The sequence below is a fragment of the Chelonia mydas genome, chromosome 2 (assembly GCF_015237465.2).
Source record: "Chelonia mydas isolate rCheMyd1 chromosome 2, rCheMyd1.pri.v2, whole genome shotgun sequence".
Classification (NCBI taxonomy): domain Eukaryota; kingdom Metazoa; phylum Chordata; order Testudines; family Cheloniidae; genus Chelonia; species Chelonia mydas.
Genome location: NC_057850.1, coordinates 94,631,077 through 94,649,099, shown reverse-complemented (window position 1 = coordinate 94,649,099; position 18,023 = coordinate 94,631,077). Strand labels below are relative to the sequence as shown.

General features: G+C 39.1%; 1 protein-coding gene across 3 annotated transcripts in view; it reads right to left on the bottom strand.

Moving 5' to 3' along the window:
• DOK6 (docking protein 6) overlaps positions 1-18,023 on the bottom strand; it is a 437,516-nt gene that overhangs the window by 53,180 nt on the left and 366,313 nt on the right. For 2 of the 3 annotated variants that reach the window (XR_006288609.1, XM_037892901.2), the window contains exon 8: positions 15,995-16,068. The exons of the other annotated variant lie outside the window; for it this stretch is intronic. Coding sequence is in view for 1 of the 2 variants with exons in the window: in XM_037892901.2 (XP_037748829.1) it covers positions 15,995-16,068 (74 nt within the window). In the remaining variant the exon portion in view is untranslated. The remainder of the gene's footprint in view (positions 1-15,994; positions 16,069-18,023) is intronic. 3 annotated transcript variants of the gene reach the window in all.

The window sequence follows — 18,023 nt, the reverse complement described above, 5'->3', positions numbered from 1 at the left end:
CTGTCCACTGCTCAGATAATTGGTCTGACATTTCATTTCTCTCTTCTCGGAGATACAGTCAGGCAGAAAACCCATTCTTCTAGAATATGCCTCCGGCCCAGAGTAACAGGGCAATTATGGGTCTCGGCTGAGTGGCTGGCATGTTTTCCAGTACCATCAAGGGCTACTTTCCACTTCTTTATTGGTTTAAGGAGAAATAAGGCAGGAATAAAAAACAGTGCTGCTTCCCTAACACACAAAAATTGTCAGGTAGCCGAATGCATGTAAAAGCAGCTCCTCAATATGTTATTTACTTAGGTGTGAGGTTTATGCAATTGCTTCCTTTGAAAAATCTGACACCTAAACAATATTGTTTGCAATTTGTATGCCATTAAGGTTAAATCATTTCAGATAATGGACTGCAGCAGCAGTAGATTAACACAGAGTTTGCAGTTTTGAAAATGAAGGTCCATTGTCTCCTCCCGCCCCTATTTCCCTACCTCTGCCTTTCTTTTTGGACCCAGGAACAGGAAAACAGAGCTACAGAACAGTTCAATTACAAATAGTGCTTCATATCTAGATCCTTTTCAATTTATCATCTTTTTTTTTTTCCATTTAGCAGAAAGCTGGTCTTTGAGAATCTTTTCAAGGGACTATAGGATTTCTGTTAAAAGTCAAGGTATCGATTGTGGTATCTTAGCAAATAACACTCTGATCTTACAAAGAGCTTGTGTCACAAAAATATTTGTGTTATATGAGACTGGAATATTACTCTTGTTGCAATAGAGATTGGCTCATACAGAGCAATAAAGCTTGTGACTCAACTGCAGCAAAGAATCATCTTTTTCTATCATGGTTACCATCATATAGTGAATATCAACTGAAGCATCACAATCTCATTATGAGAGCCTAGTCATAACCTGACTGATTTTACAGTCAAGAAATCATAACTGCCATGTAGTCCAATAACAAGAAACTTCTAAAGATAATTAACTTTGTGGCAGAGCCATTACAGTAATTTCTTTGGATAAATAACATCCAAAAAAGAAAGAAAAAAAAAAAAAAGAAAACCTTGAAAAAACTGTGATTTCCTGTTGTAAGTTAATATGCATTCTAGGCTGAAAAGAAAAATTGTAATCACCAGGGGGCAATCCAGCACTTCCAGACATGATCATGGCCAAGGTCCATTAGATACATATTTACACACAAGTGTGTCAGCTGAAGTCATATTCTTTAAACTCATAAACACAACAAATATGACAAGTAAATTATTTGAAAGTTAAACATACTCTGTTTCTCAAAATCAAAGGGGAGCCCAATGGGAAGTGTTTTGTTAGGTGTGTGTGGTGTTGTGGGGTTTTTCTAAAATGTTTAAAGACTTTATTTTCTTTATTGTTGCTGATATCTCCTAGGACAGATGGTCTCAAAAAGACATCCTTCCATTTAGGCTTCTGCTGAACTGAATTTATCAGACAATGAACAGTCAAGACATATGCCACCTGGCTCTGAGCTGCGATTCGTCAAACTACAGAATTGCACTAGGTGAAAATCTTTTCAACACTGAGGACTCTACTGGCACCCTGCAGGATAAAAGAATGAATTTCCTGCAGATTTACTACAATCTCCCACAGAAGGACAGCAATATATGAGCTTCTTGCCTGGAAAAACTATGCTGAATAGTAGATTTTGAAAGACCATTGTGTTGGAGATTAAAGAGACAGACAGACAATTTCAAATTGGATTTGAGTGCCTGATTGAGATTTATGAACTAATCTTACAAACCCTTACTCATGTGAGTAAATCCATTGAACTGAACAAGGGTTTAAAGATCGTGTCCTAAAAGCTCATTCCATTTAAAAATCAATGGAGATATTGGAAACAATAATGAAAAAGAAAGGCTTTAGAACATTAGACAGACAGATAAACACACAGTACTGAGATGATCACAGTATTCTTCAATTCGAGAAGCTGCCTTTGCTAATCTTTGAAATAACTTAGTGGGCATAACTGTGATATTTACCATCTCATAGACCAGGGGTGAGCAAACTTTTTGACCTCAGGGCTACATCGGGGTATGGAAATTGTATGGCGGGCCACGAATGCTCACAAAATTGGGGGTAGGGGTGCGGGAGGGAGTGAGGGCTCCCATTGAGCGTACGCGCTCTGGGGTGAGGCCAGAGGTGAGGAGTCTAGGGTGCGGGAGGGGGCTCCGGGTTGGAGTATGAGGGGGGGTGAGGGCTCTGGGGTAGGGCTGGGGATGAGGGGTTTGAGGTGTAGGAGGGTGCTCTGGGCTGGGACCAATGGGTTCAGAGGGCAGGAGGGGGATCAGGGCTGGGGCTCTGGCTGGGGGTGTGGGCTCTGGAGATGAGGGGCTCGTGGTACAAGAGGGGGCTCTGGGCTGGGATCGAGGGGTTTGAAGGGTGGGAGGGAAATCAGGGCTGTGGCAGGGGATTGGGTCGTGGGTGGGGAGGGGAGGGCTCAGGCTCCAGGCAGCGCTTACCACAAGCAGCTCCCAGAAGCATGTCCCTGCTCTGGCTCCGAGGTGTGGTCAGGTGGCTCTGCGCACTGCCCCATCCGCAGAGGCACCTGGCCACGTCTCTGTGTACTATGTAGGAGCCAGAGTGGGGTCGAGCCGGAGAAGGGGTCAGGCTGGCTGCTTCCTGGGAGCTGCATGGAGTGGGGCAAGCCCCGAACCCCACTCCCTGGCTGGAGCGGGGCAACCCCCTGACCCAGCTCCCCGGTGGGAGCTGAGGGCCAGATTAAATGGTCTGATGGGCCAGATGTGGCCTGTGGCCCGCCCTGCGATAGACTGTATTTTGATCTAGACATTTGTTCATAAACATGCTCTGAATGACTAGGCCCAATAGAACTAGATTGCCCCCTTGTGACTAAATATTTATTACACAGAGTGGAACGTATATGAAAGATCTCGAACCCAACTAACTAATGTCAGTAGTCCTTGCTCATGTGAGTAGTCACATTGTAGTGAAGCGGTACAGGAATAGAATAAAATTTTAACACAAAATCATGATCTCACCATCTTTTTTTGCATAATTTTTATCCACAGAAACAACCACCATACTGGATACTAGTTGCTCATTCCATTACATTTCACTTCATTTACTGTATGACTGAATAGTAAAATCTACTACTGGACTGTCACTGTGTTCACCAGAAAACTCCTGTTCATACCAGAATTCCTAAATTTCTCTCCTTTCTTTTAGAAAATAGTAAGAATGAAATAAAATCACATGATTCAGAAAAAGTTCACAGAATTTTTAATAAAGAAAATGATCTTACGAAAAGTTCAATTAAATACTCTTGAAATATAGCCAAACTTTATAAAGATAAAATATACATCACCCCGAACTAAAGTCACCAACTCCTGGTTTGGAAGAGTAGTTCCATCTACCTGCCAGTTTTTAGTCTCTCTGCTAAGATTTCCAACAAGGACACAAATTAGTTCTGATGATGGTAGTGATGTTTGTATTGTGAATATTTCTCCTTTAGAAATCGGAGGGAAATCACCAATTTAATCCACACAATCCAGTGGGCAGAAGGGACTGACTTTAAGATACGTGCCATCTGGATGTTCAAATGAGTGATGTGCAGATGAAAACTCCATATTTTATCATTAATCACGTTTTCTTAATAATAACGTCCAACAACAATTGGCCCAACCCCTCTCCTCCCACGGGAAGCAAGTTAAAGAGGAGGAAGTCTATATGATTGTTCCATGGAGTCAACAGAGGGACAGAGACATCTTCATAGAGACTGTATGTCTCTGGGTGAGATCCGTGCCTGTGCACCACCCTCTTCCAATTCCCTAATGATGTCTCTACAGTGGAGCTGCATTCTTACAGCTTCCAGAGCTGGCGGCTGCCCCGGGGATCAAATTTACAGTCCATCCCATTTTCTGTCACAGATCAATGGAGTTGCCCTTCCCTGTGTAGATCAGGGCAATTTAACAGTGTATCTTTCTGTTTGTTTATCAGAAAAGCTGAGTACAGCCTTGGGTGTGAAATGATTCTGAATCGTCAGACAGCCAGCTTTTTTATTTTAAGTGACTGAAATACCATTAACAAAGTCTATTTATCTCTGACTTCAAATCTAATTGATGGCTAAATTTTGCACCTTCTTTGTGCCCATGGCCCAAAAGGTTATCAAGATGAACAGTCAAGAACTCCTGAATATTGATAGACATCTAAAGAATAGTGCTTAAGCAGCCTCAGGATTGAGTGTAATTGAAAATGATATGTTTAAGTTCTCTATGCTGTTAGTCACTGATTCACTATAGCATGGAGTTTTACAGATCAAAGAGCTTGATGGTAATTAAATGATGTCTTCCTGTCTAAAATCACTTCTACATTTCCAGTGTAGTTAAATATACTGGGTCCAACTCACGCAAAATTAGATTAGAGATGTGTTTTATGTTGTTTGGCTATTTAAAAAAAAACATTTAACATCATAATGCAGATGCAGCAGGAAAGACACTTTGGGACAAACTGTTGAAGTCCCACTTATTTTACTGGCTTCTCCAGCCTCTCACAGGATCCAGATCCAATACTATAAATTACAATTTTTCTTAGTTTTAGAGCAAGGCCACAGTTACATCTGCCTATAACTGACCTGGAAAAAGCATCTTTTAGGTCACCTCGTATGTATTCATCTGCTCCCATTTGGTATATGTTTAAGTTCTATTTTCTCATTCAGGAATACCTAGAACTGCCCTTTGTTCACAGATATTGACACAAGTGTGTTGAAATGGGTATGTGTGCGAACACCATATGGAAAGGGTGTCAACTCCATGAATGTTCCGTACTAGTAATTAAGGTACCTTATTACCAGATAGTGTACAAAATAATACACCACTGGAAACATGGAACCATATTCCTGATTAGTGTTAAACAAACAAGAAAAAATGTAAACAGGAAGGGGGTGTGCAACATTATACTGTGGCAAAGCATTTTTTGAATTAAGTTCTTTTCATAAGAATAATTAAGGATCTGGAAACTCTCTATAACAAATTACATATATGAATCAATTTATCCATCACTGAAATGTAGTAATCTGCAGAGTGAAACAAGGCAGCTGTTTAACAGTGCATAATAAGATTACATAATAATTAAGGGCAGAAAGAAGAATATAATACCTAGCCATGGGATCAGGCATTATTAGTTTGGTTTTGGTATAAATTCAGTTCTTGTTTAGATTCATGTCCTGTAGAGTTTAGAGTATTTTATACTTTCCAAGTTTCCCCTTTACTTGTGACACGATACAGAAAAAGTAATAGTCTCTTTTATGATTATTAATAATTATCACCCATTATTCCAGAAGTGGGGGCAGGGGAAGAGGAAGTTAAATAAAATCAGACACAACAAACTTCAGGTTTAACATTACTAAAGAAAATGTTTTATAGAAACAGGCAACCCCCCCTCTCCCCCCCAAAAAAACCCCAACAAATACAACAACAAAAAAAACACAAAAACACTCCCAGCATTGACAAAATCCTGTGGTAGGCCAGTTCAAAGCATTGCCCACATTAACTTAAAAATATGTGGAAAACCATTTTCCATGCCTGGGAAAAAGGGACTTTTGCTGGATCTTATATCCAACATGGTCTGAAACTAATGCAGGACTGTGCAAAAGAGTCCATAGTAAATAGACCCCCCCCAACCTAACAGAAAAGCATACAAATGTGAGATTTGGCCCATTTCTATACATCTATCTAATTGACTGCTGGGACAGAATAGAAATAGTCTGCTGGAATTTTGTTAGGACACTAATGTTAACAATTCAACTCTTGTGAAAAGTGTTATGGATTTTTAAGGACTGCAAATGGTCAGGACTTCAATTTTATATTTCTTTCAAAAGATGATATGCTTTCATTGCATTGTTCTTATGACCATGCCAGATATTGTTGAGCACTGGTTCGGTACCAAGTTCAAAGAATGCTGCATATTCAATTACCAATAGCATTTCTTGCAGCAACCTGAATATATACTATGGAGGCCTCCAACCTAAGTACAGACCAATCTGACCCTAATTAACTTGTGAGATCTGATTGGATCAAAATACAAGCTGATGTAGCTGCAGAAAATATAAGATTTCCATTATTCGCTAACACATTTTATATTTTGTAAAGAAATGGCAGGTATTTGCAAAAAAAAGTGATAAAATTGTGTTGGTTTATTTCTTTTCTCTATTGTATGACTTACCATGATATATTGATATATCGCATGAAGTTATTTCTGCAAGAGTGTTTATAATACCTGGATTTATCATCTTGGATAGTGATGTGAGTGATTTTAAGCAGCATCATGATTGCAATTTACCCTTTCTGATTACAAAATGGCACTCTGTCTCTGTGCCAAGCTTACAAATGATTGTTGAGAGCCCCATTTGGAGTTTTTTTTTAAACTGCAGCCTGTTAAATGCATTGTTTTGGTAGATCACATGTTAGACATTACTTTGTTGATAGAAACTGCACTTACTCATTAGCCATTAATTGACTGGGAATACTGGAAACAACTAGCATTCTTATCATGAAAGTGACTTTTCATGAGAAGTTTTCTGAGAGAAGCTTATTGGTCTAAGATGGTCTACGTTGGTGGTGGCCAAAGTATGAGAAAAATGGATCTTGCACACACACATTTATGTGATAAATTAATTTATCATGCACTTTTCACTGCCTTCCCTGCCCTCTGTCCAATATTCATCTCCAGAGATTTATTCTAAAATCCTAAACTACTATGAGATTTTATAAATCATCCCTACTGGAGAAATGCTTCTTTCTTATCGACACAAATATTGAATTCCTCCCCTTTCTCCCTCCCTTCCCTGTTACCCAGGCCTAAGGCTTAGGATGGGAAAGTTTCAGTCTTAAGGCAGTAGCAGCTTCTCTCTACCTATACACCGATTGTAATCTCTTCAAGGCCAGGAACACATTTTCTTGGATTTTGGTACAGCATTACATGGAGTGTTGGGGCATAAAAATATTAATAAACGTAGCCAACAAAGTTCCTTAATGTGGTCCATGGCTGCCTGATGTTCTATGTCACTATGAAGCCTTTGGAAACTACAAGTCCCAGCAGTAAGCTCCACAGAAAGAGGTACTTAGCTAATCTGCTCCATTTTACAGAAATTACATACATCTCTAGGGTTCCTGGAGAGCTGGTAATATGGCTATTACTTGGGTAAAATTTGGATGCCTCTGCTCTAAGGAGCTGTTTCAGTTATTTCACAACTATAATAAGCTTATACCATCAAGCCAAATATTATCAGCACATTTACTCAACGTTTATGACCAAAACCTCAGACGTATTGATGTTGGATTATGATTTTACGACACTTACGGGTATATTATATCATCTCACTGCAATTTTGTTATTTTCAGGATGACAGAATTTCCCATAAAGTGAAATAATACACCAATTTCTTAAAATAGATGTTCAATATGTGAACAAAAGCATACTTGATTTGGAAAAAAAAACCCTAGGCATTAAAACCAGTATTGTCAGCATCTGAACATTAGTATTTCTGGGTTCACTCACCCTTTCTTCTGAGCCTCTCATCCCTGTAGTTTATATTACTCAGACAAAGTAGCTGAATGTGCTGTGTAAAAGGTCTTTACCAGCATCCAAAACCTATTATTGTCCCATGTCTCTACATTTGATTGCAGCACATATTCATGCTTTTCAGCCTACATAGTGATTGAATTATAATTCTATTTATTATAGTTACCTGAACAGGAGATAATCACAATATGACTCAGGATAATGTATCTCAAACACTGATGATGATGTATTCTGAAACTCAGTTCAAACGTCTTTTTTTTTATTGATAGTAACTTTTAATTTTTAACTTATTATAGAAAGAAGCTTCTTTTCTCTGCAAAGTTAAAGGTAATTAGCACAGGTAAAAATAAAAACAATTAAAAAAAACTACACAGGACAAAACTGATTAATAAATACCCTGGTGTTCTTCATACACTGAAATCTATGAGTATAAGCTAATCTTTTCTGAAATGATCAATAATAAGGTTTTATTTGATCTCAAACACCATTAGTTTTTTTTTTTATATTAATGTTCTACTTCCTTGGCAAGTTAAATGTACTCTTGAAGTGAACAAAGCTGTTCTCAGAACAAAGGACTACTAAAAAAAGACCAAACACTGATCCAAAAAAAGTGGTCCAAGATTATTGCTGCTAACAGAAAACCAGTGATAAAGAATATGGATATAATCAAGGAATTGAATATATTAAGTTAAAAGGTATTACTAATAATTTTAGCAAATAGGAAAAGAAAATGATGAAAATGTAGTTCTTGCCAAATATAATGTGGGAAGTTAGTTACTATATATATGCCTCATGGGAAAATAATATAAAACAGATCAGTGTCACACAGGAGACAACCAGTTTATATATTAAACCACCTTGGAAAGAGTAAAAATGTCTGTATAGTTTATGAAAGTCATTATATTCATAAAAAAATACTGAAGCTAAGTCCCCAATTGTCTCCTATCAATTCAATGAGCTGTTTTATAGGTGAAGGATTAAAATATACTTTAGAAATGGAGCTTATTAATTCCTCAGCCTTTCTATAAATATTATTGATGCCTGTTTAATTCCTGGCTTGTGTTACCAGCTCATGCTTTTCTAAAGGATATGACAAGCCAATATTACCCTTGGAGAGTTGCTCATACCTATAATGCCATAGCGCATGTCACAGTGTCATTAGTGCCAATATGAACCATCACCCCTGGATCCTTTCCCATCAGAAACCTATCCAATCTTAGAGTGACATCTCATGTCTTGGCTCCGGGAAGGCAGCACACCATCCTGTTTTCCATCTGTCCTTTGCCGAATGTTCTTTTGCTTCATCTGAGTGTCGAATATCCAACAAGGATTGTCTGTCTTCCTTGGATGGCTGGAGAAATCTTTGCAGGCAAGCTTGATTTTCTTACAGGTTGGGATGCTATCTACATGTCTGTCCCATATATTCCTTGGATCTGTTGGAACGTGAGTAGTAACTTCCATTGTTTCCACACTGATGAGTTGGTATTGATTTGAAACTTCTAGCAGTGTGGAATTCCTCCTGCTTCTTTTCTCTCTGGTGGTCACAGCCTGCCTATCCTGATCTGTCTCCAGCCATGACCTCTTGCCTGTGGTGGTTACAAATCACCAGACCTCCTTTCTGACTTCCTCTCCAAGTCCTTGGTGACCAGCTCCATTCTTCCTTGAACCTGGTATACTGGTGTTTCCCAGCCCTGGCTGTCTAGGAGCTCCCCAGCTTCTCTGGTTCTCAGTAGTATCTCAATGTGCCCCTCCAATTTAAGAATCTTTTCCTCCATCCACTAACTTGCACTTCATGCAAAGGAAATCCCTTCTGGCTTCAGACAGCAGAGAGAACATGGCACATCCATTGCAGAACACTGCCACTGTTCCATTGCTGGATATCCTGACACAACACATAACACTGAATCTGGAAGGAAAGCCTGTCACACTCTCTCTGAAACTCTCCTGTTAGCTGCCGCTGTGCGTGACTCTTTAAGGAAACTATTACATTAAATAACCTATCTTCTATAGGTCATACAGATGACAGATCACAAATTGTCCATGGTCAATAACTACAAAGCAAGCCTTGGGAGACAATTTATTGATCCATTGAGATCAGTAGTCAGATAGAGGTGAAATTAACTCATTTCCTTCTTGCTTCTAAAATGCTGCCCTAAAGACCAGAACTAAAAATCTTTTTCCTATTAGCCATGAAAATAATCTAAGTGCTCAAAAGAAGCTTGAACTCTGCAAATGGGTTGCTGGTGAGTATGGAAGCAAGATTGATTACTTGCTTTTTACAAGAAAGAACTGAGAGCTGTCAAGCTTTTCAATTATTGCCAATTTGCTTTAGTCTTTTGGAAGCAGCTAGAAATTTTCCTGAAAATGATGGAACTGGAATTTCACATTTATTCAGTTGTTAATGGTAAAAAATTTGCCTGAGGAACAAAGATCTTTGTATGGTAATGCTTTCAGAATCAAACTATTTAACACCTGTGTTGGTTAATGACCAATATTTTCAGTAGTCATTCAGCACAGTCTCAAACACAGGATGAGAGAGAAAAAAGATGATGATGATCAACAGGAATTATTTACAGTACATTGCCTACTTCTCATTGGGCAAAATTTTAACTTTGGAGGTGAGCAGGCAGTTCCCAATAATTTCCATGGGAAAATCCACCTTCTTTCAGAGGGCAGAAACTGGCCCATATTCTGTACCTGTACAATGATCTTATTTTACAGCGTATTCCTTCAGAGAACAACTTCATCTGCTTAAGTATACTGAGGGAAAGAAACTAGTGGCAAGAGATTTCTTAGAAAGGTTAGTGGGAGGGAAGAAAGCTATACCAGAAATCCAACCACAGGTTGTTCATAAAGACTTTGAACAATATATTCCAGGCTTTAAAGGAGATAGCTTGTACATACAAACAAAAATGTTTAAAAGCAGGAGGTTCTTGGAACAATCAGCACTATTTTGTAACGCCTTTGCCCTCTCCTCTGTCTGCCCTACCCGGTGAAGAGTTGACAGCCTCCTGCAAGGTATTAACAGAGGCGTTCCTTGGGTAGGGCGAATCGGGGTGACTGCTCTGGGCCCTGTGCTATGGGAGGCTCCCCGGGCTGGTGTGATTGGCTGGCACGGTCAGCCCCAGAAGAGATGAATCCATCACTTCTGCCCCGGGCCCCGCACCCTCCTAGGAACGGCCCTGGGTATTAAGCACCTTCAGTTCCCACTGATGTTGATTTCAATGGGAGCCAGGTGCCTAAATACCTTTGAAGATCTGGGTCTTACCCTCTTTGCAGGATCAGGCCCTTAGTGAATATATAGGGGCAGATCCTTAGCTGATGTGAATCATCACAGCTCCATCAACTTTGCTGGTGTAATACTGATATACAATAGCTGGGGGTCTAGTACATAGGGTTTGGTTTTACAAATTATATTTCAAACACTCACTGAAAAATACTTAATGTTTACTACCAATCTTGATAAATAATGCAACCTGAAGTCTTGGTTATGGTATCCCTAAACAGAGCACCTTCCAGCTGTTCAGCTCAGTTCTCATAAACAGCCTAAGTTAGTAACTAATTGCATCTCAAGTCTATACAGTTTTCTTGTTATAACAATGCACTAGGGCAAAAAATGGCAGTAACTAGGAAGCTTTAAAACTGGGACTTATTCCATACATCAAAGGAAGCACAAGCAAATGACCATGACAACTTTTAAAACAAGAACATGTTACATCTAAGGTCTGTATTAATATCAACGCACTGAGTACTCTTTCTGTAAAAAAGGAAGTAAGTACACATTTTTAAATAACTATTCAAATGAAGATACACAACTACCGAGCTTAACAATGTTCAGTAATACCATTCAACAGAACGGACTTTCTTCCCTGTCTCTATATTCTTTATCACATGACACTCAGAATAAATCCTACTCACAGGAGTATGATGGCTCCACTCTTTACCTTCCTAATGGCAAAGTCCTGTCAAAGGTACTTATATTTCAAATATTAACAGTTAAAAGGTGCCAAGTTATTATAATTCTCTTTCACGCTGGGCATCCACATCAGGAAACTTGCTTATAATCACTGTGACTGAAGTTGTGCATTGCCACTAGAAATCAGACTCCTGACTACAGAGGGGCAGGAAATGTGGCCTTTGCAGCTTCATGAGACACTGCACTAAGTATGTACCACATATTTTGGAAGTGACAGAATTTTCCATTTAGCTGCAATGCCAAACTGTCAATTTTGTTTCAAAGCACAGCATGACACGTCCCAAGCAAAACAGAAACCAATCTGCAAGGTAAAGGAAATGTTACAGCTACTAGACTATTTAATGAGGTTTAAATGAGAAATTATTACTTGGAGGTTTAACTAAATAAACAATATGTATGGAAGCATATAGCACATAGCATACAAATAATAAGGACTGAAATATAACCAAACATATTTCTGATAAGGTGCACATGCTTCTGATGTGTTCCATGGAATAAGGGTGAAATATGAATCTTTTCAGCATGCATGAACACAGAGGGCCAGACAGAGTAGTCGCACCAATTTAGAACAGATGAGGACTGGCCCTCATTTGATCATGCCACATTACTGAAAAAAATCAGATTTAGTTCTTGCCAAGTATCTACATTTCTAAGAAGCATCAGTAATGGGCACTTATGGCCAGTGAAAAATGAAATTGAGTGGGAGAATGAAAATAGGTGGTGGGAATGTTTTTAAAAAGGCATATACCATACAATAAATACCACAGAAAATGGGTAGATGGGGTGTGAAACCTACAAAGTTTTGTTGGAGATGTCAAAATTATGTCAGTAATGTTATCGACATGCTTTGGGATTGTAAAGTTACAAAAGAATATTTGGAAAAGGTGATGGGGACTTTACGGCTAATCCTACTGTATATGAAATGATACTTCTGATCTGAAGAACTTTTAACTGAGGAAGGCAATCTGGATGCAAGTTGGATTAAGATGTCAGATAGAATAATTGAGAGTCTGAAAATACAGTGCACCACCAACTGAAGTCGAATGTCTGGTGGCTAACCTACCTTACTCATGGCATTTCTTGAAGGAGCTATTTTGAAAATATACAATAGGGGATATTTAAGCTATGTCTGCACTTGGAATTGGAGGTTGAGTCCCAGCTTGTGTAGATATGCTCATGTTAGCTCTCCTCAAGCCAGCACACTAAAAATAGTCGTGTAGCTGCAGTAGCACAGCCAGAGGTGATAGGCAGGACATGCTAGCCGACCTGAGTATAAACCTGACCAGACCCCGTTGGTACGTACTGAGGGTGGCTAGCCCATGCCGTCACGCACTGCTGCCAATGCTACTATGGCTACACTACTATTTTTAGCACACAAGCTTGATGAGAGCTAGCACGAGTATGTCTACTCAAGCTGGGAATCACATCCCCAGCTGCAAGTGCAGACACAGCCTTAGTACATACGGAAACTATTTTTGGGTTACATCAATAAATTTGGAATTAATACATGAAAATATGCGATACTGTATTCATTGGAATGATTATTATATAGTGAAGGTACCTCCCACCTTCAAGTCACATTTTATTTTGTTCTGCATTATATGATTTGATTTTGTTCTTTGTGTGGGCTTAGAGAGTGAGATAATAACCGGGTTGTGAGGTATCTGGAGGATGACTAATAAATCTCTCTTAGTTGTATGCTCTATTTGTTGTTAACAACCTTGGCAAAAACTCAATATTGAAAAAGAGCTGAAACAATCAAATATGTCAATCCTGAAAACACTTTTTTTTTTTCCTGAGGAAGAAAACAAACAAGTGCGCACACACACTCACTTATCTACTGAAAAAATATTCTGCACTTATTTTCAGTAACATTCTACTAAAGAAGAGATACCATTTGCCTCTCTAAAAGCCTTGGTTTCACACAGTCATTTCAAGTAGCTGCCAATCCATATTCAGTTTGTGTGTGTATTCCTGACTGGTTGTCTAAGGACAGCACTCTGCTGCTAGATGAGAGACACAATGACATTCGTGGATTTGCCCACTTGCCTCTTGTGTCTCTGAAAGCTGGGAATGCTGTGTGAATGGTTAGAAGGTGAGTCATATTTCACCTTTAATAGTGACATCTGTTTACTCTTCTAGGGTCAGCACAGACATGATCCAAAGCAAGCTCTGTCTATCACTTCTGGATGAAAAATAATGCAGCAGCAGGCCAATGTGCAGGGAGGTACAAGACTTAGATTTCCCACTGACTAAAGCTGTTTTCAGGGAGATAAGGGGATGATCAGTCCCCGACCGCTTCAGACTGAATATTGCATTACTGACACTCTGTGCAATGGCATGGACCCCACTCTGTGGGTATTAACTTAAACTGCAACAATGGGGGTTTGGGGCAATTTCATGCTGGGTAATGGTACTGGGAAAACGGCCATTTCCATGTGTCTGTGATGATATTCTCAGTCAGTTCATTGCTTACACGGTAGCTGCAATATTAAAAATAATTTACCTTCATTTAAGGGTTCTATCATCCTAAACAGTCAAGAGAATACATTGTTATCAGAGAAAAGGCACCTAAATCTCTATATAAAAATTATACAGAAAGACACATTCCTATCAAAATAATAGCCCACCTTAATTGATTTGTCTCATTAGAGTTGGTATGGCAACCCCCATCTTTTCATGTTCTCTGTATATATATATATATATCTTCCTACTGTGTGTATATCTATATCTATATCTTCCTACTGCATCTATCTATCTATCTGTCTCTATATCTATATATCTTCCTACTGCATTTTCCACTCCATGCATCTGATGAAGTGGGTTTTAGCCCAAGAAAGCTTATGCCCAAATAAATTTGTTAGTCTCTAAGGTGCCACAAGTACCCCTCGTTCTTTTTATCAAAATAAAGATCAACTTCGGACAAATACTCTGACTCATGTGTTTCAATGCACAAGTGATCAAAAGTGGCAAATACTACTAATGTTGAAAAAATATATGAATATGATATACCATAAAAGGAATAGGTTCTCAGCTGGTATAAATCTGTATAGATCCTTTAAATCAAGTGAGCTATGTAGATTTGTATCAGCTGAGATCTGACCCCTTCTATATGAATAACAACACTTTTCTCTCTGATCTGGTTGAGAGAGAAAATCTGATATCTTTTTTGATTCTAATAATTTAAGTAAGCAAGATGAGTAAGCACCCTACAGACACGACAGTGCTGCCATTTAAATGCCATTTTTATCCTCTCACAACAGTTTTACATTGGTGTAATTACATTCAAGTCAGTGGAGTTATTCCTGATGTACATCAGTGTAAGCAAGAGGAGAATCATGCCATAGAGGATGACTGCTTAAATACCCTTCCCATTTAAGATTTTAACATGTTGTAAACACGATTGCAAAAATTATGGCCCAGATCTTTAGCTTTGGATGAGAATCATGTGGGTAGTTGGAGTATAAAAAAAGGTGGCTTTAAGCCACCTTTACACTATCCCAGTCCTTGGATATCTGTGTGCAAGTCCAATCCTCCAGCATAAATTAGAGAAGCCTGATGACTAACAGACCCCAGGGTCATCCAGGGATCACTGGAGTACAGAGAATCCCCGATACATCCCGCTTTCCCTGGAAAATACTCCCTACGGTGGCTACAGGGAGGAAAGTGGTGTACAAGTCATTATGTTGTCTCTGAGCCACCACAGAATCCCCATATACTGGGAGAGGAAGCTCCTGTGGTTATGCTTTAGAGTCTCTTGACAACAATGGTGAAATGCAAAGCAGCGACACTATAATTGAAACTCAGACACAGGTATCGAGAGCACCCACAGTGCTTGTTCTCACCAGAAGCCATTAGCTAACTTCAGGTTGTCTTCAACAATATATGATGTTAAAGGAAAACAAGCATCTTCAGAAACAGATATATGAACAAGCAGAACAAGAGATGGACAAAATACACATACTTGATCAAATAAAAGTGCTTCTGTTAAGGCACAAAAAGGATGAAAAGCTGCTGAGCTATTTCTCAGAATTAAATACCTAATCTGATGAGTGGAGAGTAATGAGACAGTTGACAAGACCGAATGAAATGCATTTCCATTTCCTAACCCAAAACTGCTCAGCTTACTTATGGTAAAATGGCTGTAACATCAAAAGCTTGGTGATGATAGGACTGTCATCTCACAAATAAAAGTCCTGCAAACTGCTGAGACACTGATGAACAAAACAATGGCAGTAATGGAGAAAACAAGCGCCAAAGCCTGTCAGTAATCATCCAATCAAACACACACTGCATGTACAGTAATTACGATGAGAGCATGCTTTTTCAAATTGAAGTTCATGCTTTGGTGTTTATGTAAACAGGCTTTGAATTTCATTTTCAGCACCCACATTGTTCATGATCATTCTCAGAGGCTGAAATTTTGGTGGATGATGAGTGGAAAGAGAAAAGCATATTGTACCTGCATCCCTGGTTTGATATCATCAGTCCGTGACCAAGAAACCAGGAAATCTGACGACTCTCCCATTAGACATCCTAATGTAGTACACAGAAATCTTATTTAAAAACAAGCATCATTTGTGTTTATTCAAAAATGTAGGCACATTTATGGAAACAGGGCTGCCATTTGGTCACATTTATGTATGTGTTCAGGAAAAAAATATTGCATTTTTTTATACGTTTGAATACACATGCAGAAAAGTAGCAAAATGAGGTCAAATATGTAGGTATGCTTGATGGGGTTTTCTTTAACTTCCATGAAAGGTCATCATAACTATTCATGGAAACATTAGAACTTGTATACATTAGCATACGGTAGAGGGTAAAACTGATATAAGTTGATTAATATAATACAAGAACAATGAGCAATGTTGTGAGCATGAGGATATCTTTATTTTCTTAAGAAACCACAACCAATACAAAAATGTATATAAAACACACTAATTACAGATGTCAGCTTTGATTAGTCACTCATTGTTTTTTGATCAGTTTAGACTGGTTACTGGGTGGTCATTCATGAGCTGGCTTTGCACCTGCAAAGAGGAATAAAGAGCCCCCTTACTCACCTGCACAGCTATCTGCATTGCCAAACCCTGCAAAAGGGTGGAAGGAAAGCAGAGAATGGCAGGCTGCTTCTTCCTCTCTCTGGATGGGGAGTGGACAGTGAGAGAAAGACAGTGAGTGGAGCCTTGGCTCCACCCCATAAATGCAGTTGTGGTAGTATACCGGTCTAGCAAAAGAGCTGGTACAGATTAATTCCCTCACCAAAGGAGAAGCTGGCACCCAATTGTGACTCTCCGAGTCACAGTCTAATACCTATCCCTGCTCTTGGGGCAGTGTAACTATGCACTGTCCCTTACTTGGGCTGGATTGAAAGGTGGTAATCCAGCCCACTGTGAAGCCATGACTACACTACCCGCCGGATCGGTGGGTAGTGATCGATCTATCGCGTCTAGTGTAGACGTGATAAATCGATCCCCAATCGCTCTGCTGTCAACTCCAGAACTCCACCACGGCGAGAGTTGGAAGTGGAGTCGACGGGGGAGCGGCGGCCGTCGATCCCGCGCCGCGAAGATGCGAAGTAAGTGATTCTAAGTCGATCTAAGATACATCGACTTCAGCTACGCTATTCTCGTAGCTGAAGTTGCGTATCTTAGATCAATCCCTCCGCAGTGTAGACCAGGCTTTAGTAAAATGACCATACTTGATGAGACATTAGGGCTTTTGCTGTGAACATACGCATCCTTGCTATGTTACTTATCACATGCATGACTTGACAAAATATCATCAAAATGCAATCTCCAATTTCCACCATACTCATGGGGACATAGACAAAATAATTTAAAAATCAAAACCAAGTGATTAAAAGCACAAAAAACCCAACCCACTCAACCAAAACCAGGAAAAACACTTTCAATTTCACCCACTCCTCCAAGCTTGAGTCCTTTGCTTCTCTCAATCAGCAGTTTCTTTCTCTACAGAGGACTCGACCCAAAAAAGCTTGTCCCACCAAAAGTCACTAAAGTCCAATACAAGATGTCTTAAGTAGCACAAAATTTTTGCTTATTAACTATAATAAATGTTTCTTTAATCTACGCTCCGGGAATGATGCTCTCCTTGGTGTGTGTAACTTTACGATGTTGCCAATGTATTAGGAACATTGTATTTAGAGCTGGGCAAATAAAGGATTTTTCAAAATGAAAGGTTTCCGATCAGTTCAACAAGCCAAAATGAAATGTTTGGATTTTGGAACATCAAAATATTTTTGTTGGATTGAAAATGCTGAAATGAAATATTTTGTCATTTCTGAATTGAAATATTTTGGAACTTTTTGTTCTATAAAAAATTTGAAGAAAACATGTTGAAATACCAAAATTTCCTACTGGATGGAATTTCTGATTTTCACTCCATTTTACTTATGACAGTAGAGGTCACAAACATGCAACATTGTTTGTGCAGAAAAGAAGTAATAGTAATAAAACAAACAAAAA